Source organism: Chrysochloris asiatica, unplaced genomic scaffold (assembly GCF_000296735.1).
Source record: "Chrysochloris asiatica unplaced genomic scaffold, ChrAsi1.0 scaffold00001, whole genome shotgun sequence".
Lineage (NCBI taxonomy): Eukaryota > Metazoa > Chordata > Mammalia > Afrosoricida > Chrysochloridae > Chrysochloris > Chrysochloris asiatica.
The window spans coordinates 1,955,086-1,974,618 of NW_006408519.1; the positions used below are offsets into that span (position 1 = coordinate 1,955,086).

At 42.3% G+C, this 19,533-nt stretch overlaps 1 protein-coding gene across 1 annotated transcript in view; it reads right to left on the bottom strand.

Moving 5' to 3' along the window:
* Window positions 1–16,900, bottom strand: part of UBR5 (ubiquitin protein ligase E3 component n-recognin 5) — a 173,698-nt gene extending 156,798 nt beyond the window's left edge. Inside the window, exon 1 of the mRNA XM_006830617.1 lies at window positions 16,379–16,900. Within this exon, the coding sequence (XP_006830680.1) occupies window positions 16,379–16,440 (62 nt within the window). The 5' untranslated portion in view covers window positions 16,441–16,900. The remainder of the gene's footprint in view (window positions 1–16,378) is intronic.
* Between the last annotated feature and the right edge of the window lie 2,633 nt (window positions 16,901–19,533).

Consider the following 19,533-nt stretch of genomic DNA (forward strand, 5'->3'; position numbering starts at 1 on the left):
GATAATCAAGCCTTTCTCACGAAGCACCTCTGGGTAGACTCAAACCTCCAAACTTTTCGTTAGCAGTCAAGCACATCAACAACCTTCCCAAAGAGGAAAGCAACAGTCTAACTCCACTAGAGATAGGAGGTCAGTATGCTTCTGTTTTCTTACACACCATTTTATGTACGTTCGCCCAGGGCTTTCCACCATAAATTTATATGGAAATTATAAAGAAAAGATAAAACTGAACTAGTGAGCGTTGTGGCTCTACAGGATAAGCACTGGACTTGGGACCACTAGGTCAATGGTCTGAACTCACCAGCCATTCCCAGTAGAAAGATGAAGCTTTTTGCTCCCCCAGAGACTTAACAGCCTCCTAAACTCTATTCAGGGTGGCTATGAGTCGGAGTAAATTTGTCAACATGTATCAATAACAACATAATTGAACTAACGTATTCAAATCAAATTAAACGCATCAGTCTCCCCAGTTTAACCAACAAAGTAGAAAAAGCTAGGAAACTCTATATTCTGTCTGTTGTTGTTCTTGCTAAATTGAGGTGGTTCCAACCCATAGGGACCCTGTATAGGGTTTCCAAAGGGCAGCTGGTGAGCTTGAACCACCAACCATGAAGTTCAAACCAACTCTGCAGCCCAGCACATTAACCCACAGCGCCATGCTCCTAAATGCCTATCAGAACAAATACAGAAAGTATAGAACAGCTCTGAGTCACAAAATAAAAACCAAACCTTACATTGGCAGAACTGACCATCATACATCTATAGGCCCATAGTCACCCAGATCTAAAGCTGAAATGAATTTCAGACATCAAATACACCCTCTCTTCCATCTTATAAATGAGCACAAGACACACTGTAGAGAAATGCCTTGGCCCACAGTTACATGACTAGTTAGTAAGAAAACCGAGCTTTCTAGCTCCAAGTTCAGTCTCTTAAATTCTCAGAACTCTTTCTCTTTCAAATTCTATTAAGAATTATAAAACTCGATACCAAATGTGAATACAATAAACCAAACATTCCGAAGATAGATAAAAATTTATTATAAAATGTAAAGGAATACAACACAGATCTACCTAAATTCAGAATGTATGCTTGCTATTTCATCTCATCTGGAGGTTTCGGAAGACTAAATATGATATAAATTTCTATATCCATTAAAATAATTGTATCCCACAAAAATAAATCAAACCTATTGCTGTCAAGTCCGTTCAGACTCATGACAATCACATGGTCACATATAACCATAAATAATCTTGAAACACTTACTGGCAGTACACTCTAGAAGTATTTTAAACAAAGAGCAGCAACAATGAAAGAGTCCCATGCTCCACCACCATGCTCCTGGCAAAATTCTGGAGGGCCACAGGGTCAACCCCACCCAGCCTGTGCATTATAGCCAAACAGACGCTTCACATAGACCTATGAAGTCTCCTTCTCTCCTCCTTGCCAATCATCAGTATGCACTCTTACAGCATTAAGTCAAAGCATGAGGAAGAAGCAAACTGTTTCACACCTTGATGCACTCACTGTATCTTCTTATCCCTGGATAGTATTTTCTGCAATTAAAATTCAATAAACTAAAATAAACAAGCAAACAAAAACATTGTCTATGTATAACTGTTCCCATACAGTGTCAGCGTTCATTTGGCTCAAGAAAAATGAAGAGTATGGAGCAGGCCGCACACCTTGCTATCCTGTTGTAGTCAGGTGCCATCAAGTTGGTTCAGACTCCTAGCAGCCCTGTGGTACAACAGAACAAAACACTGTGACCCTGCTGTTTAGAGTCCACAGCTGAAGCCACTGTATCAGCCTATCTAGTTGCTTCCCCAGCACTTATATTCTGTATTAGCATTTCTCTCTGCTCCCAGGTCTGTCGCCCCATTAAACTCAAGGTTCCATGAGGACAGAGGCCTTTGTAACCGTATGTGTATACAACTCAGTTAGCAAAATACTAAGTAAAACACTAAAATGTATTTCTCCATCTTCCTTTGACTTTTTCTAGTCATCAACAAAAATTTAAAGAAATCAGAGTCAAACCACCTCTTCTCCCGGAGCTGGACTACGATACAAAACCTTTCCCCTGCCACAATCCTAAAAGCACAGAAACAATAATGGAAAAAACCTAAGTGATCTGGCCCAACACTCATTTTACAAATGAGTTATGTCATTATTCAAGGTCACATGGCCAGTCAATATCAGACAATAGAAAGAAAATCCCTGTCATCACTTATTCCAATTTATATTCTACCCACATTCAAATCAAAGATGCTGTTAAGTGCTGTCGAGTTGGTTCCAATTCAGAGCAACCCTATAAAAGATTTCCAAGGAGTGGCTGGTGAGCTTGAACTGCCGATGTTGCTTCTGTAAGGATTTACAACCTTGGAAACCTAATGGGGCAGTTCTCCTCTGCTCTATGTTGTTGTTAAGTGCTGTTGAGTCAGTTCCAACTCATAAAGATCCTGTATAGGGTTTCCAAGGAGCAGCTGGTGAACTTGAACCGGTTCAAAGCAACCCTGAAGTCAAGTGCTTATCCTAAACGCCACATCAGACTCACCCTAAAGTCTTCTCTTAATAAAGCAAATGACTTCTTGTCATCTTGGGTTTTATCCAACACACACATACACACTCATATCCTATTCTGAAATGAACACCTACAGAACCTGAGGAAGGAAGCTCCGGGCATTGAGGAACTAGCCAAAGATAAAACCCATTTGCTGTCATCAATTAATTGTAAGATGAAGAAATGTAGATTAAGAGCCTTTGACACAATGGTCCTTTAAGTTTGGTACTCATAATGACAGTGGTCCATTGAGACATTAGGAGTTGTTGTTAAGTGCCATCAAGTCAGTTCCGACCCACAGCGACCCTATATAGAGTTGCCGAGGAGCGGCTGGTGAGCTTGAACTGCCAACCTTTCAGTTCAAATGGCTTTGCAGTCTGGCGCATTAACCCACAGCACCACACCAGTACACTAGTAGTGTTTAACTATGAAAAACACTACAACAAATGCTTCCACTATAGTTCTGTGAGTTCACGTTACTTAAAAATTACTGGAAAAACTTTCCATTAAAAAAAAAAAAAAATTAATCTGAGACTATATTCCTCACCCAAAATGCTACTACCCCTAAAAGTACATCCTAGAACTTGCCTAAAGATCCAATCTTCAGGGCCACTGGGAAAGCCTCTGACATTTTCTGAGTCCTCTGAGTACTCAAGAGGCCCTACAGTAGGAAAAACAAATATAAACTGCCTTTGAGTCTCCTCAATTCAAACTTTTCTGAAACCAGAGACAATTTGGGAGTCCTAGTTTGGCACTGGCGGATAAGCACTAGACCACAAGATGAGTTTGAACTGCAAGATCAGTGGTTCAAGTCCCACCCCATCGATACACAGGATAGACATGGATGGGCAGCTTGGACACTGGCTACCCAAAATGGGGGAAAGGGTGGGGCGCTACAAAGGCAAGAAGTAACTGGCTTACAAGCTTTCAAGAGAGAGCCTAGATCCAGAGGGCGCAGAGGAAGGTAGAATCTCCACTGAGTAGTATCCAATCTGTCTGGGCGGGGCTGATGAAAGGAGATGGGAATAGCACTCATGTAGTTCAATAGTGAATAACTGCTATCAGGACTGACTGTGAGGACTGGAAATGTAAAAGTAGACGTTTTGTAGCAAAAGTAGGGGAGTGATTGACCTTGCAGTCCAGAAGCGGAGGCCCCTAGGACCATCAAGGGAGAAGGACAGAGAGCGGGACCCTACCCAGAGAAACAGTAACGCCAGAGATGGAGGCAGAGATGATGACGTAGAGAGATGGAGCAGCTGGGAACTCTAGATCCAGAGAAGGAGAGGGGCTGTGTGCTGACAACCAGGAGGCAGGTTTGCAGAGTTGGTTGATGATGCATGGAGGGGACTGTAATCATAGAAATGAAACGATATATGATAGGATGAATGTACAGCTAATGTTCTCCCATGTAATCTATCACATAATTCGCAATAAGACATTTACAAAATAAAATAAAACAAGGTTATGCAAAAAAAAAAAACAAAAACAAAAACCGGCGGTTCAAACTTACCAGCCACTCCTTGGAAACTCCGTACCAGGTTCCTGTAAGTCAGAACCAAATCCACTACACTTAACAACAACAACACTACCACAAAGAACCACCACAAAAGGAATTAAAAGATAATAAAACTTTTCCATTAACTTTTTGAAGTCCCCTTGTAATCCAAATACTTGAGAAGCAGAAAAAAGATTCTCAAAAGCAGAAAAAAGATTCTCAGAAGAAAACATCAATGGGTTTCTTGCAGAGACGGAGACTTCAGCTTAAACCCCACAGAAACTAAGAAGACTAAGAGAACAAATGATTAAACTAGGCTTGCAAAGAATTTTCAAAAACTCATTTGATTCATTATTCCTTTAAAGACTTAAAAGTAAGTTTGAAAATGCCAAAATCGATGATACAAAGCATGACTGGGCAAGGTTCAAAACAATCTTTGGACAAGAAACAAAGCCATTACAACACAAGGGAATAGGTGGATCAACAGATCCAAATATCCCTTTCCACAAAAACTTTCATACAAAGCACTGATTTCATCATTTAGAAATTTAAACAACAAAACTCTCCCATATCTCCTCTGCTTTCTTAACTTAATCTTCTCTGTCAAATTAACTTCCTTCTTCCAAATTCATCTTTTCCACAAGGCTTACAAAATGCACCATCTTTTACTTTTCATATTACAGAAAGTGGATGCCCAGAGAAAAAGACTCAGATGGATTTCCACCGTTCCACTAAGTAAAAGACACCAGCACCAAGACTATCTTTGGAATTCCGTATCATCTCCTGAAGCCTGGATCAGAACCCTCCATTCATGCTGGAGCCTAACTTGAAATAGGAGGCTCTGAATACTTTTTCCCGTTTCACCTGTGCCCTGGACTAAAGGGAATGAGAATAAACATTTAACTATTCATTCAGTTTATGCAGTACTTTGTAGCTTTGACAAGAGGTACCATCTTCATATTTGCCATTAAGTGCCATCAAGTCACAGCACCCCTGCTGGATTTGAACTGCCGAGTTTGTGGTTAGCAGTCCAGTGGTAATCCTACAGCATCAAACCAGGACTCCGTAATTAGTCCTCTAGAGAACAGCCATTACAGTTAATAGAATTCTTGAATATAATAATATCGTAACGTATACACGTTAAGTGCTGTTGGTTCAGCCTCACAGCGACCCAGTGTATGGTTTCCAAGGAGCAGCTGACGAGTGTGAAAGGCCAACCTTGAGGTTAGCAGTCTGGACTTCTTACATATACTGGTGGTGGTGGTTATGTGCCGTGGAGTCGGTTCCAACTCACAGTGACCCTGTACAGGGTTTCCGAGGCTGTAAATCTTTACAGGAGCAGAAAGCCTCATCTTTCTCCCACGAAACAGCTGGTAGTTTTGAACTGCTGACCTTAAGGTTCGCAGTCCGATTCATAACCACTATGCTACCAGAGCTCCTTTTACATTTGTTGTTGTTGTTGTTACGTGCCACGGAGTCAGTTCCAACTCACAGCGACCCTGTACAGGGTTTCTGAGGCTGTAAATCTTTGCGGGAGCAGAAAGCCTCATCTTTCTCCCTAGAACAGCTGGTGTTTCGAACTGCTGACCTTGAGATTCGCAGCCCGATTCATAACCACTATGCTACCAGAGCTCCTTTTTACATATGTTGTTGTTGTTGTTGTTGTTATGTGCCGTGGAGTCGGTTCCGACTCAGAGCGACCCTGTACAGGGTTTCCGAGGCTATAAATCTTTACAGGAGCAGAACGTCTCATCTTTCTCCCGCGGAACAGCTGGTAGTTTCGAACTGCTGACCCTGAGGTTCGCAGCCTGATTCGTAACCACTACGCTACCAGAGCTCCTACATATACTAGTATATAATTTTTAATTAACATGAAAATTTCCTATCAAGAAAGATGTAAATTTCTTAAACATCAGTGGCTTTTTCCTATAGAACATACTGTTTAACACTTTAAATCAATTTAAAAATTAAGAATATAAAATTACACCCAGGATGATCAAAAATACTCTTATGTGAAACCAAACAAAAATATTTATGTATAAAGACCTGAAAGTGACCAAAGTACTAGCAGTGGTGCCACCATCTTACCATTATGTGATTTTCTGTATTTTCCATATAAGAGCTTTTTATAGAAACAGGATTTTTTTTTTTATTATTATTTAAATAAAGCCTAAGAAACAAACAAGAAACTTAAAACAACAACAACCTAGAAGTCCTTGGTTGGTACAAACAGTCAACATGCTCAGCTGCTAATCAAAAGATTATAGGTTAAAGTCCACCTAGAAACATCTTGGAAAGACAGACCTGATAATCAGCTTCTGAAAAATCAGTCCTTCAAAACCCTATAGTGTTACACAGAGTAGACAAGGGTGGGCAACTTGGACATTGGCTACCTAAAATGGGGTGGGGGCTACAAAAGCAAGAAGTGACTGGCTTACAAGCTTTCAAGAGGGAGCCTAGATCCAGAGGGCACGGAGGAAGGTAGAATCTCCACTGAGTAGTATCCTATCTGTCTGGGCGGGGCTGATGAAAGGAGATAGGGATAGTGAATAATTGTTATCAGGGCTGGTTGTGAGGGTTGGAAATGTAAAGGGAGATGTTTTGTAGCAAAAGGCCGGGAGCGATTGACTTTGCAGTCCAGGAACTGAAGGTCCCTGGGACCATCAAGGTAGAAGAGCGGAGAGCGGGACCATACCCAGAGAAGCAGTGATTGCCAGAGATGGAGGCAGAGATGATGACATGGAGAGCTGGAACGACTGGGGACTTTAGACCCAGAGAGGGAGTGGGGCTGTGTGCTGACGACCAAGGTGCAGGCTTGCAGGGTGGGGCTGTGTGCTGATGACCAAGGGGCAGGCTTACAGGGTATACCCTTTGGTTGGTTGATGATGCATGGAGGGGATTGTAACCATGACAGTGAAATGATATATGATGGGATGAATGTAAAGCTAACGTTCTCCCATGTAAACTATCACATAATTCACAACATAACATTAAAAATAAAAAAACCTATGGCGTACAGTTCTAATCTGACTGATGTAGGGTCAGAATCTGCTTGACAGCAACTGGTTTGTTTAGTCTAACAACCCCAAATATCAGTTAGAGAACAGATTTTTTAAATGTGTGCCCTATCCATATTTTAAAAATGGGATAAAGCACTGAACTGCAAGGTCTGTTTGAACCACAAGGTGGACAGTTCAAACTCACCAGTCGCTATGAGTCACTTAACAACAACCCATTCTACATAAAACAGGATCTCAAAAACATTATGATAAGTGAAAAAGACAAGAACACACGATTACATTTCTATGAAATTCTTAAAAAGACAAAATTACAATAGCAGAAAGCACAACAGCTGATGCCAGTGGCAGGGATGGGCACTAAGAAATGTTTTGAGCTGAAGAAAATGTTCTGTTATCTTCATTCTGGTGACGGTATTACAACTGTCTACATTTGTCAAACTGTACACTTAGAACGGGTGAATTTTATTGTATGTAAATTATACCTTAATCAGTTGGTTTGGAAAACAATTAAGAGAGAGTAGAGACAGCTGAAAACACTTTACTAAGGTACCATGCCATCAGAAACTAAGCAGGTATCACTTTTGCTACACAAACTATATTTACTCATGAACTCACATCAACTTTTGACACTTTATTTAATACTCTGACAAAAATCAAAGTGTAATATAGTTACTTAGGTCTCCACAGATTTCCCATTTTAAAGGGGTTTATTAGCACTACACTGTTCTATCACAAAGTAATGCAACATGATCTCATTAAAGAATAATTTGAATTTATAGCCAAATTCAACTCTCATCTCTATAGATTAACTTCAAAGCATGCAGTAAATTTTGCATGTGACTTAATCTTACCATTCAGCGTACTCCACAAAATATCACTTAATTTCAAGAATCCTATCTTACGATCATCATTATATAAATTACAAGGAGTGACAAATAAAGTAAAACATCATGTTGTAAAGAACCATAAGGATCCAGTCCATAAGGATCCAGTCCATTCCTATTGCCCATTTTACAACAGCAACAAGTCTTTTCTTAATTAAGAAGGTTGTATTTTGTAACACATTAGACCCCAATTAGTTTTAATTATGCAAAGTCATTAATATAGTCAATCCAAAAATGGCATTTATGAGATAATAGCAAAATCTGAACAGGATGTATTTTGATTATTAAAATATTTTTTAGGTGTGGCTTTTCACCCCCTGAAGGCTTCATCTTGGAGGTATACACTGAAAATTCACCAATTAAATTCTATAATGGAGGGGAGGTTAAAAACCAACTAGCCTGCAGAATAAGCACTGGACTGCTAACACAAGGCCGGCAGTTCAAACCCACCAGTCACTCCAGGAGAGTAAAATGAGGCTTTTTGCTCCCATAAAGATTTACATACAGCCTCGGAAACATGTATAGGGTTGCTATGAGTTGCAATCTACTCCATGGCAGCGTGTCTGTATTTTTTTTTTTTTTTCTTTTCTTTTTCAGCCACCAGTTGCTAACTGTTTAGGTTAGGTGATGGATACATGGCTAATCAGTATACTATTCTATTTTTGTGTATGTGTGAAACTTTTCCAAATATGAAGCTTAAAAATAATATTCAAGAAAAAAACTTAAAAATCAATGACACTAAATCGACAATTCATACTTCCTGTGAGTCAGTAGGCTATTTTCATGTGATCAGATGACCAAAACAGAATATAATTAAGAGTTTGTTATTTCCATCTGAAGTATATATGACAATCTAGATGAGATCAAATTGTCAAGAGCAACTCAAAAGACAGGGAATTTGGGGGACAGTGAATTTATATTAACGGGGGGAACAAGTCAGAGAAGACAGGTGGGGATGGCAGCACAACTAAAGCAATGGACCCAACATCAATGACGCGTACATGAAGAAACTGGTGAGTTGATGCATGTTCTGAGTATAAGCTAATCAACAAAAATAAAGAACATTTTTCTGTACATATGACAAAAATGGGAAAAATACTGTAAAATTGCTCCCTTCAGCACTCCTCGCTAAGATTTGTTGTTAAATGCCAGCGAGTCGGTTGCGACTCACAGTGTACCTGTAAAGAATTTGAGGAGCAACTCGTGGTTGAACTGCCAACCTTATAAGTAGTAGTCCAGTGCTTATCCTACAGTGCCACACCAGGATTTACTCAAGTGTAACTTGAAATAATCTTCAGTGATTAAACGCTTTCCTTTAAAGACTATTTACGAAATAATCTAATCGTTAGGGAGAAAAAAAATCTGACTTTTCTTCATTTCATCTTATTATTCCTAGGTATACTACTATGTGCCATGTAAGTTCCTTCACAAATGTCCGTTTTATTCCTCGACCTATCATTTAGTCACTGAGTCCTTGACGTACAATATAGATTTTCAATTTTTGCTTGGCTATTTCATACTGTCTTTAACCTTACTTTCCTAAATAACTTTATTTAATCATTTTAGTTAAGCTCCAATGTACTTTTCCCAGCAGTCTTTCTAGTATTACTGTTTCTAGGTAACGATCTCTATAATCAAATAATGATACTTGCCACTGGTTTGGTGATGTGATGCTCTATCCACCCTGTCTAATACTTGTGGGGTTTGGTGTAGCACATTGAAATTTTAGGCAGCTACCAACTACTGTAACTTCTATCCACCAAGTAGTTCCTGGAATATTTTCTGGCCCCTACTGAGAGGTTAAGGATATGTCTGAGTCTTTAAAACCCAACACAACCTAATAAAAATAATGAGCACTTACTAAATGCCATATCCAATACAAAAGCACTTTATATGTCAAAGCTGTCCAAAAGAATTGTCTGTGATGGTGTTCTGTATCTGTGTTAAGGTGACGGCTCAAACCCCCCAGCTGCTCCAGGGAAACCCTAAGACAGGGTTCACTATGTGTCAAAACCAACTAGATGGCACTTAACAACAACAATATAATTCTTTGTTGTAGGGGCTGTCCTGTGCATTATAGGGCACTTAGCTGCATTCCTGGTCTCCAGACTCAAGTAGCAATGCCCTAGATGGGACAACAAAAAGTCTCAGATAACTGACAGATATCCTGGGATAGGGGGAGAAGGAGAGATTATTGAAAACCCACCCCCATTTGAGAACCACTGATCTAGGAGGGGCCCAAGAGTCTGGGTTCTGCACTAGATGCTAAGGCTATTCTAAGGTAATTTCTTTGAGTTTCTGGTTTTATTTTTTTTTCCATTTGGAAGCCAGACAACACCTGACAACAGTTAGAAGGAAAAAAATCTCTTCATAATATTCTCCTCTGAATCCACATTATAATATTTTGTGTTTTTCCATACACATCGCAACTGTTCCTCATCATCCTCAAGGTAGATATTGTGCCTAATTTAGAGACTGCGAAGAGAGGAGCAGGGAGTGAGGCTCTAAGAGATTAAATGACTTGCCTATGAGTATGCAGTTAACAGGTATCAAGGCTGAGATAAACCCAGATTTGGGAATTCAAAATCCAAACTTTTGTCTGCACCTTTTTACCTTATAATCCAATGCAGGGGTAGGGAACGCCCAGTCCTTGAAATCATTTTTGGTCTAGCCCCGTCAAGGCAACTACAGTTCCAGCCATTACACACTGGTGGTGGTAGTGTGCTCTGAATTGGTTGCGACTCATCCGGACCCTGTATAGGGCTTCTGAGGAGCTCTGGTAGCATGGTGGTTACGAATCAGGCTGCTAAGCTCAAGGTCAGCAGTTTGAAACGACCAGCTATTCTGTGGGAGAAAGATGAGACTATCTGCTCCCATAAAAACTGACAGCCTCAGAAACCCTGTACAGCATTGCTATGAGCCGGAAATGACTGCACAGCACAACATCATCACCACCACCACCATAGTTTCCGAGGCTGTAAATCTTTACGTGAGCAGAAAGCCTCATCTTTCTCGGGCAGAATGGCCGGTAGTTTCGAACTGCTGACCTTGAGATTAGCAGCCCGACTCATAACCACTACACTGCCAGAGCTCCTGGAGCCCTGGTGTGGCACTGTGGATTAGTGCACTAGACTGAAAAGTCGGTTTGAACTGCAAGGTTGGTGGTTCAAACTCACCAGTCGCTCCTTGGAAACCCTCTACAGGGTCACTATGGGTCGAAACCGACTCGGTGGCACTTAACAACAATCAGCTCCTAGCCATCACGTTGTTGTTATAAAGTGCCCAGTCGGTTCTGACCTATAACAACAACATATAGAATTTCTGAGTAGTCGCTGGTGAACTTGAACCACCGACCTTGCTGTTCAAACCGACGTTGCAATCCTGCACATTAATCTGCAGTGCCACATTTTTATTACTGTTTTTAAGTGCCACACCAGGGCTCTGCAGCGCCACATTGTTGTTGTTGTTGATTGCCCTGTCAAGTGGATTCTGACCCATAGCAACCCTGTGTAGGGTTTCACATTGTTGTTGTTGTTGTTAAGTGCCATCAAGTCGGTTCCGACCCATAGTGACCCTGTACAGGGTTTCCGAGAGTGTAAATCTTTACGGGAGTAGAAAGCCTCATCTTTCTCCCGCAGAACCGCTGGTAGTTTCGAACCGCTGACCTTAAGGTTCGCAGCCCGATTCGTAACCACTACGCTACCAGAGCTCCTTAAAATACAGTGTTAATTTTTAAATTGATAACTTTATATGGCCCACCAATAATGTCATAAATTTTGGCAGAAAAAAGGTTCACTGTGCCTGGTCTAAAGGAACCTCAAGGGGAAGCTCCTTATAGGAGCTTTCTAATAGGCCAATTGCAATCAAGACTTTTTGATAATTGTGTAACACATTACAATGACAAAAAGCAATGCTCATAAGAAAATTCCACATATAGAAAAACAATGAGAACTGGTTTGCATCAGAACCAATCTTTGTCCTATAGACTAATTCAGGACCAGCAACAGCCCTCAATGAGAGGGTATGGGTATGGCAAAGCGGCAGCAACAATGGGCTCAAACATAATATGAGGATGGTGCAGGGCAGGACCATACAGTGTTTCAGAGCCACACAGGGTTTCCTTCTCCTAGATAAGATCACTGAGTTGCAAGCAACCAACAACAAAAATTCATGCCATTATAGGAACTCCTTAAAAAGGCCTCTCCCGTGGTGCTGCAGAATAAGTACTGGACTGCTAATCATAAGGTCAGTGGTTCAAACCCATCAACCGCTCCTTGGAAATCCTATGCAGAGTCACTATGAGTCAAGGGCACTAGGTTGGCAGTTCAAACCCACCAGCCTCAGAAAACCTACAAAGGGTCGCTGAGTTGGAATCCATGGTAAATGGGTTTTGGTTTTACACTAAAGAGCCCCAGAGTCCTAGTGTGGTGCTATAGAATAAACACTTAACTGCTAACCAGAAAGTTGGCAATTCAAACCCACCAGCCTCTCTGAGAGAGAAAGATGAAGTTGTGTTCTCCCATAAAGATTTACAGTCTTGGAAACTTATAAGACTGCTAAGAGTCTGAATCGAATTGACTCGAAGGCAGGTGGCCATGGGTTTGCTTGTTTGTGTAAGCTAGTAGTAGGAGAGGGTTCAGTTCCTAGATTTAAGGTACAAATCAATCTGGAGCCCTGGGGGGGGGGGGAGATCAAGGCAGATGTCTATTCTAAGGTCACCTGAAGGCATCTAAGGATGCCTCAGACAGCAGAAATATTCTAGTACACAGGCCACGTATGACAGTGCAAACAGCCTTGGACTTCAAAAGACAAAACAAAAAGGCTGAAGGCTTGTAATATGGGCTTCCTTTGCCATTAGCTCACTATGTAAATTTGTAGCTTCTCTGGGGCATTTCTTCTTCTGAACAGTGATAAGATTGTGGTCTACTTTACTTCTTATTCTTAGGCACATCCAGCTCGTCCCTCAAACTCAAAGTGCAGAAAATCGTCTTCTTGGTACCATTTCTGTATTTCTCAGAGACAGTAATTTAAGCGGAAGCACAACAGTAAATACATTTACTAAAAGGAAAATCAACATGTCGCAAAAGTATCTGAACACAATAAGGTTTCAGTTCAACTCAATTAATAATATTTATTAAGAGCCCACCTTGGCACTGAAGAATAAACACTGGAACAAAAGGTAAGATTGAATTACAAGGTCAGCAGTTCAAACTCACCAGCCACTACTCAGAAACCCATACAGGGTGGATATGAGTTGGAACCAACTCAACAATACTTAACAAGGGTCCGCCCACTATGGCCAGAGACCTTGTAATCCCCTTGGGAAGCCCCATAGTTTCCACTCCCCTATCAGTATTTATCAACTTCATTCATTCATTCATTTGATTTCCCAGGGCCAATAATTAGATAGAAATTCTTTACCCAATGTGCAGACTATCACAAAATTAGCAAATTTGGAACACAAATCAAGAAAAAAGTATCAGATACAATTGTTTTTTTTATGCTGGGTACATTTTAGATGTTTAACACATCAGACTGTTATTACACTTAACAAAATATTAGACTTTTAACAGAACGTAAGTATTTGATGAAAGAAAACTTACAAGAGAAGAAAATAATAGCGTTTTGAGCCCCAACAGTTTTAACTGAACAATTTATTTGAAAAACACACTGTTCAATCTTCTTGCTTTTTGTGTAAAGAGTACAGTCTATCTATTCATACCTTTTTCATTCAAAACCATCATTTACCATTGAGTTTGTGACCATCATACAATACATTTCTAATGTAAAAATTCAGCTATAATGTGACCATTTGCTTCTGAAAAGATTTCTGTAAAGAAAATCTAAGGAGCAGTTCTAACTCACCCTACAGGATCACTATGGGTGGAACCAACTCATCTGTAATGGGTTTGGGTTTTGTTTTTTAATAAAAGACACATTTCTCATATAAAAATCAAGCTATAGTTGTACACTCTTTTCTATTGCTAAAACTTAGTAAGCTTTAAGTTTTTATCTAAACATGAATATATTCTGCTTGTTCTGGTTCATTAAGAGGGCCTAGGAAAACCAATCACTGTTGAGAACATTTTCCCAAGCAATAATATGATTCTGTAACAACTTTGCCACCAGACAAGCCAAACCGATCTTTTCTTTTGAAGGGGAAACAAAGAGCAGCTCCCATCACATCTACTAATTCAAAACTTAGGCTGCATGAAAACAAATCTCGACAGACAAGACATTTTTACAGTTGCTAGGTACTAGAGATGCCAAAATTCCTACCTATAGCATTTTTCTATTTTTTCAAGCATTTGCCAAATTGACACACATATTTCAAAATCTAAATCAAATCCACATGCTTTTTCTTTATGTAATGAAATGCAAGATGATCTAAATCTTATTATTGCACACTAACATTATAGGACTGAAAATCAAAGCTAATTTACCTGTTTATTCTAGGCATGGGGGGAAAAGATAGCTGTAAAACTGATACATGTAAATTTCTCAAGATTGTTGAAGCAAAAGAAATGCTCAAAAAGGAACCAGGTTCCCAACACACTATACAATAGGTTTTGGCATGCACAATAAACTAGCCAGGAGTCTGATACATAAAATTAGGATTAATATAGAAAATACGTCCTAGTTCACACACTATACAATAGGTTTTGGCATGCACAATAAACTAGCCAGGAGTCTGATACATAAAATTAGGATTAATATAGAAAATACGTCCTAGTTCTCATGTCCCTAGTGCAATTTTCTAAATTGCTCAGCATCTTGAATGATGGAAAAGCTATATTCACTACTAGCCTGGATTTACGAAAAAAAAAAAAAAAAACTTTAAATTTTACAAAGAATCTGTGCTAATGTCTTAAAAATATATCACTGATCAAATAAAATCAAAGGATTTTTTAATGTATTTAACACATAGCAAAATGTTAAATAACTCGTTATTTCAGTATTGAAATGAACTATGTGACAATTCAGAATGGTTAACATTTTTTCAAGTACTCCAAAAGTTTCACAAGCATGCTAAATGCAATATGGCTACAGCAAGGATGAGACAAATCCGACTGGGGGCCGACAAGCGAGGCAGTTAAAGGCTCTGAGAAAGGCCAGTATCTTAGTAGCAAGTTAGGCCTCTTCCTCCAGGAAGCACATGACAAACAGGGCGTCATGTAACTTATGTCATAGGATCACTTAGCAAAAAATATATTCAACTTCTAAACTTGGGACCAAATGGCATTTTACACCCAAAAGAAATACAGAGCACTACTGGGGAAGACGGAGACGTAAATGTCCCACCTTCTGAGAATATAAACATTTAGTCCATCATTAGATCTGAGTCCTAGATTCTCAGACATGCTTTAATGGAGGCCTCCCTCAACCACTTCAGAGTCTCTGTTTTGCAATAGTAAAGGAACTTTTCCTGCTTTATCTCAGTTCCCTGTGAGCATGCGGCCCTGCAATTCAATATCCAAAACTGGCAGTGAACGCTGAAGAAGGGAAAGGGAAGAATCCACGGCCAAAACAGCCTTCTTATAAAAGACAAGAAAAAAATCGTAATTCCTCCTCCACCCAGAGCAGCCCATCCTAGAAATTTACAGCGTGTTAAGAAAAGCAGCATTGCGAACTGCAAACGTAAGAGTTTTCCTTTGACTCTACGCACGGTTTTCAGCTGTCAAATTACAACTCAGGAAAACACTATCATTAGAATAAAAGGGGAAACAAAAAAAGCTCGCACCACAGAGGGTGGCAACATGAGCTGCCAGCACCGTTTCGGAAGAAGGAGAGCAAAGGGAATCCGTTCCCCGACGTCCGCCAGAATCCATCCCCTCCCCGGGCAAGGGAGCCTCACTGCAGGGGCTTAAATTTAATAATAATAACAATAATCATGGCGCTTCCTGCCTCCCTCCCTCATCACCCCCCTCCATCTGCCGGGAATCGGCTTCTCCCCCCCACCCGGGATCTCAGGGGGCTGGCAGCGCCCGTCCAGCCCTCAGGACCCAGCTCCCAGGGACCGGGGTGAGCCAGCCCAGTCCAGCCTAGCCCCGGGGCCCCTCGCCGCGCTTCTCCTCTTCCCTCTCTTTTTACCTCCACCATCCCCCATCCGCATTGTCTGTCTCAATTCAACTTTGACTAATATGGATTCCTCAGGCCTGGGCCGGGCGGTAATTACTGCCCGCCCCCCGAGAGCCCGAGCCCCCCATCTCGGCCGAGTTGAAGGCGCCCTCCCGTCTACACCGCGCGCCTCCCGCACCTCCCGGGACGTCAAGTTTGCCCCGGAAGGGACCTAACCCGAGACTAGGAGGACCCCATCGTGAGGGACCGGCGCGTAAACACCGGCGCCCGCCCCGGCGCGGCCCCGTGGGGGAGGGGAGGGCGCCCCTCCCCCCCGCCGCCCGCCCGCCGGCCCCATTACCTGTCATTGAGCTGGTCCTCGGTGCCCGGCAGCGGGTGAACCACGAAATGGATGGACGTCATGGTGCTTCCTTCTTGTCCTCCTCCAGAGGACGGCCCTCTCCCGCGCTCGCCCACCCCCCCCCCGGAATCCGGTCCCCTCCCCAAAACCCACAGCCGCCGCCGCCGCCGCTGCCTTCCAGTCCCCAAACGGAGGGAAGCAAATGCGCAGGGCCACCGCCGCCTCCCTGCCGGGCGTGTGTCCGCCTGCGGCCCGGCCACCCGGCGGGGCGGGCAGGAGGGCGGTTCTACACGCCACCCGCTCTCCCAGCAACAGCGCCAAGGAGTGCGAGGCCGGCGGCCGGGATCCGCGGCGCGGAATCGCCGCCGCCAGCGGCAGCGGGCGTCGGGAAAGCGGCGACCGAGGAGGGGGAGAGGGGCGGGCTGCTGAGTCGGTGTGGTCCCGGCGGCGGACGGGGTCCGGACTTGGGGAGATGGGGAGGGAACTGAGCCCGCACCGCGCGTCACTGGCAAGAAGCCGCCGCCGCCAGCACCACCGCCGCCATCTTCACTTCTGCCCCAGTTTCTCCGTCTCGCAGGCTCCGCTCCGGAGCGGCGGGGGAGGGGCGGACGGGAGGTGGAGGAGGGAGGAGACCGGCGGGCGGGGGCACGGCTGCGGAGGGGCGGGGCTCCGGGAAACGGGCACTAAGGCCTTTTCGATTGGGCGGCTCAACGTTGTCTGGCCACGACGCTGTAAGGCGCGTGCGGATTGGGCCGGTCGACTCCCGAGCCCAGCCCTCCGGAGGGGTGGGATGTCTCCGGAGTGAGTGTTCCGGAGAGCACGTGTTAGCCTAGGCGGAGACGGAGGGCGAACCCGCAGGGCCGGGAGGGAGTTCGGGAGGGAGGGTAAGTGAGTCCCAGAGGAGATGGGAAGGGAGAGGGGCTTTTGCCTTCTCGGCTCTGATTTCCCTGGGCAACCCTAATTATTTTGCGGACCCTTGGGGGTGTTTTGTTGTTGTTTCTCCAGTTTCATCCGCAGTTGTACTTAAAGTGGAAGTGTAGTGTCAGCTTAGGGGCAAGAAATAAACAGCGTTTTACTGGAGAAGTAAGGTGGTTATGTAAGGACCTTACCAGAAGGTGATGGTAGGATCATTGAGCTGACTTTGCAGTTACTTCTTTTATAACCCAGGTCTCCCCAGTAGCCCCCACCCCAACAACACCACCATCACATACAGGCACAAAGACAAAATGTGGACATTTGAGATTATTTACTGATTTCAATGATTTTTTAAAAATTACATTAAAGGGAAAGATGATGTATCTATTGTGCAAGGAAGGCGTTTCTTCACCTTGTGGAAAGATGATAACTGGAAATATTTGAATGGATATCTCTGCTATTTTCTGAGGTGCCTATTCATACCTTTCTTCCGGAGATTTCTATGATCCCTTAAAAAAGTCAAGTACTGCTGAAAAGCCCTGAAATTTAAAGAGGGTACGCAAAAATGTAAACCCTTTTATCCAGTCTCTGTTTGTTAAATCTAGGAGTCTAGTAAAAACGTTCTTAAGGACAAACATCGCTTTTTCTCTCTTAATGCATTACACACACACACACACACTTTTGCACAGGGAATTTTTTTTAGGTAAAATATATGGAAATTTATTTATAAATCAGGGTAGGCTTGTTACCCTTGGAGACAGATAGGGAACACTTTGATATGTCCCCAGGTTAGTTTAGACCAAAAGTGATTTCAAAGTCACTATATTAAAAGTCCTTGGGAGCCATGGAAAGACAAGAGTAGTCCAATGGGGAAAGTAACGTTTAGAGATAGACCTTAATTTGAGTGCCGGCTAACTATTTAATTTTGTGACCTTGATTAAGTTATTCAACTGATTGTAGCTCTGCCCCCATTTGTAAAATACATGTTTTATTTAATATAATAATAGAGCTGTACAAAGTTGTGATGACATATACAAGGGAGCTTCAAGAAGTTCATGGACAATTCCATGGTCTTTTGATTTCATTTTTTCACGAAAGTTTTTAATCCCCCTTATATATCATACACCTGGAGTAGTTAATACCACATAGTCAGATCTGCAAATAAAAGCTTTAATTTGTCTAGTGCTCAGTGTACCATTTTATATCAAATGTGTATATATCAAATCATATCAGGCTGTGAACCGCAAGGTCAGCAGTTCAAAACTACCAGCTGTTCCGCGGGACAAAGACAAGGCTTTCTGCTCCCGTAAAGATTTACAGCCTCGGAAACCCTGTACAGGGTGGCTATGAGTCTGAACCAACTCCACGGCACATAACCAGCAACAACCACCACACAGTATTACCTCCATTACATGGATGAGGACACTTAGAACCAGACACCAGTAGTAACTTGCCTTCAGTCATGTAAATGGTAAGTGCTAAAGCTGAGACTTCAACCGAGGTCTTCTGAGTCTGCTGCTCTGTCTGCTATACCACAGCTGCCATCGAGTAGTTAATAATTTAGAAGGAACAGACTATTCAAAGCCACTTGAAAAAGATGTGATATGATAAATGCAATAAAAGTACTGTGGAAGTTAAAGGAGGAAGTGATTCCAGCCAAGAGAATTAAGAAAACTCATTTAAGCTGAGCCTTCAAGAAAGTTCTGGGCAAACAGAATATCTGGCTTAAACCTGATCCTTTAGATTTGTCCCTGAACCAACTCTATATTCTTGCCAATCTGTCCATCAGCTCCATCTTTTCATTTTGTGTCTACCCTCCCTTCACTCCTAGTTTCTGGTTAATGCACTGGATTGCAAGGTTGCTGTGGGTTAATGCACTGCATTGCAAGGTCAGTTTGAACTACAAGGTCAGCAGTTCAAATTCACCATCCACTCCTCAGAAACCCTATCTAGGGTCCCTATAAGTCGGAACCAACTCAGTGGCACTTAACCATAACAGTTTCTTCATTGGAGTCCTTGTGTGGTGCTGTAGAATAAGCAGGGAACACAAGGTCGGTTTGAACTGCAAGGTCGGTGGTTCAAACTCACCAACCACTCCTTGGAAACCCTATACAGAGTTACTATGAGTCAGAACTGACTCGACAGCACTTAACAAAAACAACAACAATTTCTTAAGTGATGTGACAGTGTAGGATCAGCATTGGACTGTGAACCACAAGGTTAGCAGTTCAAATCCACCA